The sequence below is a fragment of the Aedes albopictus genome, chromosome 3 (assembly GCF_035046485.1).
Source record: "Aedes albopictus strain Foshan chromosome 3, AalbF5, whole genome shotgun sequence".
Lineage (NCBI taxonomy): Eukaryota > Metazoa > Arthropoda > Insecta > Diptera > Culicidae > Aedes > Aedes albopictus.
In genome coordinates this window covers 109,468,893-109,478,627 of record NC_085138.1, presented here as the reverse complement: position 1 = coordinate 109,478,627, position 9,735 = coordinate 109,468,893, and the positions used below count along the sequence as shown (strand labels likewise).

General features: G+C 41.4%; 1 protein-coding gene across 1 annotated transcript; it reads left to right on the top strand.

Moving 5' to 3' along the window:
• The first annotated feature begins 356 nt into the window (after positions 1-356).
• On the top strand, positions 357-9,358 carry LOC134291329 (uncharacterized). Its single transcript, XM_062858946.1, has 3 exons — positions 357-840; positions 8,527-9,062; positions 9,162-9,358. Exons 2-3 carry the CDS (start codon positions 8,726-8,728, stop codon positions 9,341-9,343), a joined length of 519 nt encoding a protein of 172 aa, XP_062714930.1. The 5' UTR covers positions 357-840; positions 8,527-8,725; the 3' UTR covers positions 9,344-9,358.
• Positions 9,359-9,735: the final 377 nt, after the last annotated feature.

Genomic DNA, 9,735 nt, shown 5'->3' with positions numbered 1-9,735 from the left:
CCTGGCGATTTGCTACAGTATCGACTACAACAACAGCAGGCAGCGGGTAGAGGAAGAGGCGACTAGGCCAAGCTCTCGTAGGTGGAAGACATCATACTTCAACGACAAGTTATTTAAGGTCCGCCGTGAGCGAATCCTACTAGGTTTAAGCAGGGATGAGCTGGTAGTGGCGTTCTCGCGTGCGTGCGATGTGACTTTTTGTTGTTATAGAATAGCACAACGTCAACATCATAGAAGATTAACGTTTAGGACGTGTTCCATTGAACATCTTCAAGTGTGCTCCGCCAAATGTTGTCCCCTCTCTTCATGGACCAGTCTAAACCGATATCCCGCACAGTAACGAAACGATTCGGCTGGAATCCGGCAAGGCGAGTACAGTCGCACCGACGACCGCATCCGAAAGCGAACGTTTGCCAGCTCACTTAAATCTCCTGCCTGCCTCCACACACAATCACGACCACCACACTCAGCAGAGTCCATGGCAATATTGAATGAATCCGAGATAGCGCACCGAGTCTCGCTTGCTGTTGCTGGAATCCCGCTGGGCTTTCGGCTGTGTAATCTGTCTCGAGCAGGCAGTCGTTGTTTCACAAGTAGCTTCGAACGGACGTAATTTCACATATAGTCGCGAAGTGCGCGCGCGCGTTAGAGAATAATCAGCTTTTCGAGAGGCGAACAATCAAGAGACGTGGCCTATTGATTCTTCATGACATGAACTGTTAGAGAGTGCAGTGTTCCAAATTGTTTCGGTGCTGGAAGTGATGCCCCCGGTTGTCGAGTGACACAGACACGTCAATTACAGTTGTACGAGCACGCTGCTAAACGCAGCAAATTCTGCCTGTAAGTGGAACGAAATTCTGTGCCTTAGAGATGTTGGAAAGTGGGCCTTCAACGAACGAACGAGCAGGTTGAACTCAATCAACCTCCATCAAGCGATGTCTTTGAGGGGAATTTTCTCAATCAGTGTGAAACTGCAGCAAGCTATGCGGCTGGCGCTTAGAAGGGAAGCACGTGGAGCTTTCGATCGGAATCATGTGACAAATAGAATCTAGTTGCGCAAAACATGGGTTCTACAACGCAGTGCTCCCAATTACCCAATCAAGTGTCGTTGTAGAATGCGCGGTGTATGTGCTAATTTGTGCCGGGAAGTTGCTCCTCTAGGTTATTGCAGCCCATAGGAGCACACGGTTTGTGATGATTAGAACTGATTCTACTGTGGGTAACACTGGAACAGTGGTCTTCAACCTTGTTTGTGCAGTTCACTCCGGTTGTCCACAGAACTGTAGAGAGGATGTGTGTAATCAATACAGTCAACTAGCTTCAGATTAAGTCTAGAATTCGAAGTCTTTCGGTAACTGCTAATTTTTGACAGAAAGAGTCTTATGAATGGTACAAAAGTTCATCAGGAGTTTTAAGGACATCCTGTAAGATTAACCAATAACTCTAAGGATTACACCCTAGCTCTTCAAGTCGTATAGATCTTCTAGAATCCTTATAGATCATTCAGTGCTCTCTAAGGATGTTGAAAGAGTATCCGGAACTTCAATCTATTTCGTGAAACTACCGGACCTATAGAGTCCGATCCCCGCTTGGGAACCACTGCTCTAGAACAGGAAAGCTAGGCAAGGAAGGTCGCTTCGTTCGTTCTAACTCGGTACAACAGTACTGATGCTGTATGGTGCTACTGGCGCGTGATTGTGACGACCGTAGCGAACAATCAAACTCGCGCTCCTCTAACTATAGGCTCTAAATAGCCTCTAATTGTAACGTGCCATTTTTATTTTACGTCGTTACGTTACGTTCGCTCAGCGGGACGAGTTTATTGAGTGACCAACGAGACCACAATCAATAATGGTGCATGGAAACAGAGAATGCCGGATCCTCCGTGATAGCTGGGCATTGCGCATGGTGCTCGACGCTCGTGGTGCAACGTCAAACGTCATATGCCTGACCGGGGGGAAGTTTGCGAATTTGTAAAAGTGATAAGATAAAATTTGCACCTTGGCTTGAGTAGTAATTCTTGCTGGGATGTTTGGTGTTATGACATTTGGGATCGAAGCTTATCAGCGGCGAGGGATTCTCGAATGGTTTATGGGGAAATTCGAACATTGTAATGGGAGCTGCTTGTGAAAACATTTGTTTGTTTTATACAAAGCTCCATTATTATTGAAATAACAAATAATAATTATTACTATTATATTGCATGAAGATTAAGCCTTCATCCATTCTTAAGTCTCAAACTTGAGGGTAAATATGGGCGGGATTATGAAGATATTATTGATTAGTTTTTCACCAATATGTCGTATTATTCGATTAACACAGTGTATTCTGTGTATCCTCGCATTTGGCGATTTCCAATAGGAGGCAATCAGTGAAGTACTAGATTGAAAGTAGTGAGCTGAATTTTTGTATGGTGAGATGTTCAATTCGGCATTTCTGCAATGAAATGGTGCAAACAGTGTGGGTTATATGATTTCTTGGCTAATTTGATGCTGTTTGAGCAAAAGTTTGGACAACTTTGTTGTTGTATTATTTATTTCATGCAACTTCAACAACACAGTTACCCAAACTTTTGCTCAAACAGCATCAAATTAGTCAAGAAATCATAATACCCACGCTGTTTGCACCATTTCATTGCAGAAATGGAGAATTGAACATCTCACCATACAAAAATCTCACCATACAAAAATCCAGCTCACTACTTTCAATCTAGTACTTCACTGATTGCCTCCTATTGATACCGATCTTGTTTTGTTGCTGTTGTTCATTTTTGTGATATGACTGTGAAGGGTTCAATCTTGCTTAGTTTTGGTAGTGGTTACGGTTAGGATAGCTCAGATCTATCCTCAGCATAGAGGAACAGCAACGATCATTCATTGCAGACTTATGCAAAATGGTGGTACAGCCCGAGAGGCTTCAGTCCAATATCCTTACTTTTGTAAGGGAAATTTCTATTTAGTAAACCTTATGAAACCCGGTGTTTGCTACTTTCAGTAAAAATTAAAAGGGTAAACTCGCGTGTCATGCCTCGAGCTTGTGTGCTTGTTAACAACGCAATCGTTGCTACACTCATCTCTGAACTAACCACTAGAGACGTTTGTACTTGCTGTAAAGTTTGTTCCGAAATTGGGTCGTGCGTCGTACGAAGAAGCAAAGAATGTCAGACCTATCAGTTTGATCTCTTTTCTTCTGAAATGCTTAGAACGCATTGTCGATCATCACATCCGTGATGTTCATCTGGCCAACGTGTCTTTTCATGTGAACCAACATGCTTACCAATCTGGAAAAGCCGCTGTGACACTTTTACACAAGGTTGTTTACGATATTGAGAAAGCATTCACTCAAAAGCAATCTTGTTTGGGTGTGTTCTTAGATTTCGAGGGTGCCTTTGACAACGTGCTTCTCGATGCCATATTGGAAGCCGCACGGAGTGATGGTATATTTCCAATGATTTTCATATGGATTTATCAGATGCTCAAAAACCGACATTTCTTCTCGACTTTGCGTCAAGCAGCGATTAGGTAATTGAGCGTTTGGAAGCCCCCATGGGAGAGTCTTGCCATCTCTTTTATGGAGATGGGCAACTGCTTGATAGCCCCGCCCAGTGTTAATTCCGAGAAGGGGCGATTTAACAAATCGCTTCCATACAAATTAACTGTTTTTTGAATAATTTCCCGATCATAAACGCTCATTAAATTTGGATTTCTGATATATAGAGTATATTCTGACTATGGAAGTTTCTCAACACCACTAAACAAGCCAATTACTGGCGAAATGCCCAGTAGAAACATAAATAGGTGATTTTTTTTTGGATAAAACATCTGACGAAATCAATGAAGGCAATCTAGGATTTCACAGAATTCACTGCTCAAAAAAAAATACCTACTTAGTGAAATATAAAAAATGGGAGATTTATACGAATCCATGGAAGAATCTTTAGAGGCGACTGAGTGAAAAACTTTGAAAAAATTTCAGCTGAAATTCCTGAGAAGTTTCTCGTGAAATCAAGAGCATCATATGTAATCATTGATGAAATTCCTTGATAAATTGTTCGTAGGCTTCCTTTTGTGTGAAATCCGTGCACACATTTGGAAGTGGAATCTGTGATTATGCCTCGGTGAACTCCAAGAAAAAAATTAGGAAGAACCATTGCTATTATTTCTGTAGAATATCCTGGTTCAAATACATCACGACGCTTCTGAAAATTGTGTCTTCACTCTAAAGCTTATTGCGTCTATATTTGTAAACGTTCATTTGTCACAAAAATAAAACATGAAATATCTGCCATGGATTGCGTTTTGTACCCTCCTTGATTCAAGAAAAAATGTATCAAGAGGATTTCCTCTGGTCATGAAAAATGAACGACGAAGGCTATCAAGGATTTCGTCAGAAATGTACCTAAGGTCTGAGGCAAAATTATCATTAATCTCGCACAAGCAAGCATCGTACCGGCAATTGCACTTTCATTTTACGAAATACTTTTTCAAGATCGATTTATGAGTTTGTCTAAACAACTGAGAGGTAAATTTTTGCTCAAGTGTTATGGAAGAATCTTCCAAGAACATTGAATACAATTTATCATAGAGATCTCCAAATAATCAGCCCTGAACTTATAAACAGATTACACATTAAATCCATACTAAAAAATCTGTCAAGGATCAACGGAGGGCTACGCAAATTAATTCTATTAATTCTAATTCTTATCCTTAATTCTAGGTTTATCCGCTAGTGTGTCTTAGAAATTGCAATCTTCTCTATCTCGAGAATCAGACTACATAGAAGAACTTCGTCTTCGGCAAAGTTGATCAGGACATCAAGAACTTTCCGATATAAGAGGAGTTACATGTTCTTGTGAAGGTTTTACGAGGTTTCTGGAGGAGTTTCAGGGGGAAGTTTCACGAGTATCCAGAGGGGTTTCAATGCGTTTCAGGGTTGCAGGTGATATTAGAGATATATTCCTTGGAATGCCTTTGAAACTCCATGAAATCCTCTAAATTCTGCTAAAGCACCCTGGAACGTCCATAAAACCGCATATGAAACGCCCTTGAAACCAAACGAAACATCCCTGGGATCCCTGAAAACCCACTAAAACTCTCTGGAGCTCCACTGAAGCTTTTTGTAAATCTCTGGAACGCTTCTGAAACCCACTGAAATACCCTGGAATGTCCCTGAAGCCCCACAGAACGTCGCTGAAAACCCCTGGAACGCTTCTGAAACATCCTGGAACACCCCTGAAACTCCTTGAAAACCCCTGTAACGCTCCTGAAACGCCATGAAACCCATTGACCCCGAAACGTCCCAGAAACCCTATGGCACGCCCATGAAATCCTATGAAAAACCCCTCCTGGAACGCCTCTTAAACCCCCTTATATTCGCTAAGCATTCATACTCCCCCAAAACACTCGCAAAAATACGCGACACGAGACGGAACACCAGACTTATTATTCTTACTACTTAAAAAGGAACTTAAACATTCGCCTTTTTGGACGACCGGTTTCGGGCTCGCAATTACTTATCTACGGGACAATGTCCGCCCCGGAAAATTTCCGGGATGCTCCTGAAACCCAGGGTGGCCACCGAACCGGGAAAAACGGGAAAAAGACGGGAATTTGAGATGATTACCGGAAAAATTGTTGTTAGGAGTAATTTAATGTGCCTATTTGAATGTTTACACCTCATCTGCAAAACCAAAGCCAAACCCAAAGACTCCTGGGATAATTTTAAGAAATCCCGCGGAATGCGCCTGTACAATCACTAGAATTTCCTTAAAACAGAACTTGGGATTCTTCAAGAGGAATTCTAGAAGAAACTCTAGGCTTTTGTACGGCTTGATTACCTCTTGGAATTCGATGAAATTTTTTCGAGGAAAGAGTTTCTTACATCTGAGATTTTTTTCAAAAGTTTCTTTTTGAATTCTTTCCAAAATTCCATCAGGAATCTTAATATATTAGAAAATCATAATCAAGAAACTGGGTTTTAACCAAGACAACCTCTTGAAATTTATTCAAGAGTTCCTTTTAAAATTCATCAAAATTTTCCTTTCGCAATTGTAATAGGAGTTACTCCAATCTTCCAAAATTTCCTATGGGAATTCTTCCCAGATTATTTTTTTGAAATCCCTTCAGAAAATCTTTCCCTTTCTTCCTGGAGCTCCCTCTGGAGCTTCCCTAGAATTTTCTTCTGGAATTGTTCCTAAAGCTTTTTTAGTAATCAATCAGGAGTTCTTTCCGGGATTCTTTACAGAGTTTTTTTTTCTGGTATTTTTCCAGGAAATCATTCTGTGACTCATCCAACTCCACGAGTTCTTTGTAGGATTCATGCAAGAGATCTTTTTGATACTTGTGCGTAGCAGGAGTTCCTTCTGAAATTTAGATTTTGAAAACTTTCAAGAGATTTTGCTGAATTTTATCTTTATTTTATATTTGCTTTTGGAATTTCTCCAGTGCGTTTCCTTCAAGAGTTTTTTTTGGGACCCATCCAGAAGTTTGTTCTAGGAAACCTCCAGGAGTTGCTTACGAAAGTTCTCCAGGAACGGGGATGAACCAGCCTCGGGCTGAATTTCCCCATAATAAAAAAAGTCAATAATAATAATAATAAGTTCTCCAGGAGTTGCTTTGAGCATCCTCCAGAAGTGCCCTCTGCAAATCATCCAGGAGTTCCTTCTGGGATTTCTTACAAAAACTTTACGGTAGTTATTTCTGGAAATACTCAAGAAACCTGAAAATGAAACTACTGCAGGAGTTTTTTTTTCGAGAAATCTTTCAAGAGTTCACTGGGAAAGCTTCTAGACATATGGGAGCTTCTTTTGGGAATCCTTTAGGAGTTCCAGGAGAAATCCCTAGATCGAATTCATGATCCCAGACCAACATATTTTTCCCTACTTACCAACAGACTAAAATCCTAAATTCCATACAGGAAGCTCTTCCAGAATAAATCCATTAACCCTCGAGCGATTGCGCAGTTGTGTTTTGTACAACACGTTGAAAAAATCTCGCTTTTTGTGTTCAGTATTAGCGTGGTGCTGGCAGTGGTGGCCAAACCGCGCGAGTTACGGAAGGTTAAGGTGAAACATGAAGAAATCCCATTACACTTTTGCATAAAAACTTTAGAGTTTAGAGGCACAAATCTGACGAACGAAGCATCGAATCACACTTGTTTATCCTGGTTTTGCTCACTTGCAAAAAGGGGCAGCTTTTCCAAAGATGCATTTCGTCAACAATAATGTTTAACCATTTAAATATCTAGTACATAGTATACACAGGATTGCAAGTACATTTTTTCATGGTACTTATTATCCATATGAAACGAAAATTGGGCGTTACCTTCTAAAAAAAATGTACACTTTAATAACCCGGAAAAGTTTAGTAATGGTACCGGGAAAACCTGGAAAAAGACGTTATACCCCGGACAGACATGTGATACGAGTGTGATTCCTGTACAATGGTACGCAGTGTCAAGAAAATTTTGGCAAGACTGACTTGAACTGAGAGAATTTTCAGTATGGCACTCATTTCAAGCGCAATTGTACAGTGATTCTTGTATCACATGTGTGTCATAAGTATTACGTAATAAATGGATGCTGCCTTAAACGCTCCCGAAACCTGCTAAACCCCTCACGAATACCCCTGAGATCCTCTGAAACTCCCTGGAATGCGCTGGAATACCTTGGAACCTTCCTGGAACCCCATGTAACGCCCCTGAGACTCCCTAGAACACCCCTGAAACTTCCCTGGAACGCCTTTGGCTTGCTCCTAAAACCCCTGAAACTTACTGGAACACCCTAAAACATCCCTGAAACCTAAGTGTAGAATTAGCAGTAATCAAAATATACAGAAATATAAATTAATAAATTAATAAAATCCCTGGAACCTCATGGAACGCCCGCACATCCCCCCGAAATCCCCTGAAACTCAGTAACCCCTTGCTGGAAAGCCCCCGAATTCCCATGGAACACCCCTAGAACGCCCCTAAAACCTCGTGAAATCTGAAAGGAACGCACATGAAACTCCATGGAACGCCCCTGGAACACCTTGAACACTTTTACATCGCCCCTGGAACCCTTCTAAAACCCCTAAAAACCAGTGGAATGATCATAAAATCCAATGGAACGCCCCTAAAACATCTTGAAGACTCCTGGAGTGTTCATGGACCCACCTGGAATACCTCTGTAACGCCCCTGAGACTCTTCGAAACCTCCTGAAACACTCCTAGAATCTTGAAACCGCATGGAACGCTAATGAAACTCATTAAACCTCCTAAAATCCCGTGGGGCGCCCTTGAATTTCCATGGAAATTGCCGGTTATGCCCTACGCAGCGAAATATCTCAAAAGTAATGAAATATATTTAGTTAAAAGGGATAAATCTTATCTGATCATGAACATGTGATTCTGTGCATATTTTTTTTTTGTTCAGATGGGAGAATTCTGTACGAAGAGTTATAGCATAGTACTTCTAAAAAAATGTCCTTTCATTGCTCCCAATTTTGACAGTATTCTCTCTGTTCTTCTCCATTCCTCATTTCACAGATCCCTACTGACGGCCCAACAACGTGAGTGAACGTGTGCAATTGCGTCGTAGTTTTGTGTTCGTTATCACCGGTTCTCCCAATCGGAGTGTGTGTGTTTGTGTGTTATCAGATTATCCAGTGAGGGGGAGCTTCAGTCAGCCTCCCATTCCGTAAAGTCACAGCAAAACAGCGCAAAACTGGCGTCCACGGCGTTACCAATGCAAGAACAGCAACAGCAAGACCAACCACAGTCATCAGCCACAAACGGCAGTCGAATGTCTCGAAAAAGGCCACGCGATGCGTCAGTCCCGCTGGCAGCGGGACGAACCGATGAATCTGTTTCGATTGAAATTCCGTCGTCGGATGACCAACAACCGGCAAATGGACACAACAACAATAATGGTACCAGCACTACCAACACCACTACCGGAAACGGTGCGACACAGAAACGTTTCAGCAGCATCCGCATCGACGACGATGGAATGGAAACGGGCAGCAGTGATAACTGCTGGCCACCCAATCAGGATAGCATCCGGAATGGGCACGTGAACTTTGGTAAGTTCGGTGGGTTGTGACAGGGTTTTTCTATTTCGGTGTCTTGAGGACTCGTCCTAATTTGAGTAACGTGTTTCCACTGTTTCCTCCACCTACCAGATACTCCGTCATCTTCGTCAGCTTCGGCGTCGAAACCATTGACAGGGCCAGCCGTATCACTATCCAACTATTCCAAACAGTTGGGAAGTGGGGTCGAGCATAGTCCTCCAGTTGTAAGTAGTCATTACATATTTCTCCTATTATTCACCAGAAACGTACAATGTGTTGAAAATTTCCATTAAGAGAATGGATGTAGGTGATGCCTGCGCTGAGCGAAAAATTATTTCCTTCTTGAGCAGTAAAGCTTAAATTTAAAACCACATTTCTTTTGATAACAAACTAATGCTAAAAACTATTCACTAGCGTTATTGTTTTGAGATATTATGCGATAAAATTACACAAACAACTCAAACATCTTGATAATCGAATAAACGGAGATTGCTGAGAACTTTTGTTATACCTGTATAGATAGGAAATTCAATTTTTGGTGAATTTGAATGATAGGTGGTTTTCCTAGATGTTTAGTTACCGTGATATCACCTAAAGTGATGCCACATACACAGATTTATCTAGAATTACACAGATTTTTTCCATCTTTTTCTTACAGATATCTGTGATCACAGATCACAGATTT

Bases quoted from the DNA above. Each gene is read 5' to 3' on its own strand.
- LOC134291329 (XM_062858946.1), top strand. From the start codon at position 8,726: ATGCAAGAACAGCAACAGCAAGACCAACCACAGTCATCAGCCACAAAC. The intron at 9,063-9,161 runs GTAAGTTCGGTG...TCCACCTACCAG, and splicing joins GAATGGGCACGTGAACTTTG to ATACTCCGTCATCTTCGTCA.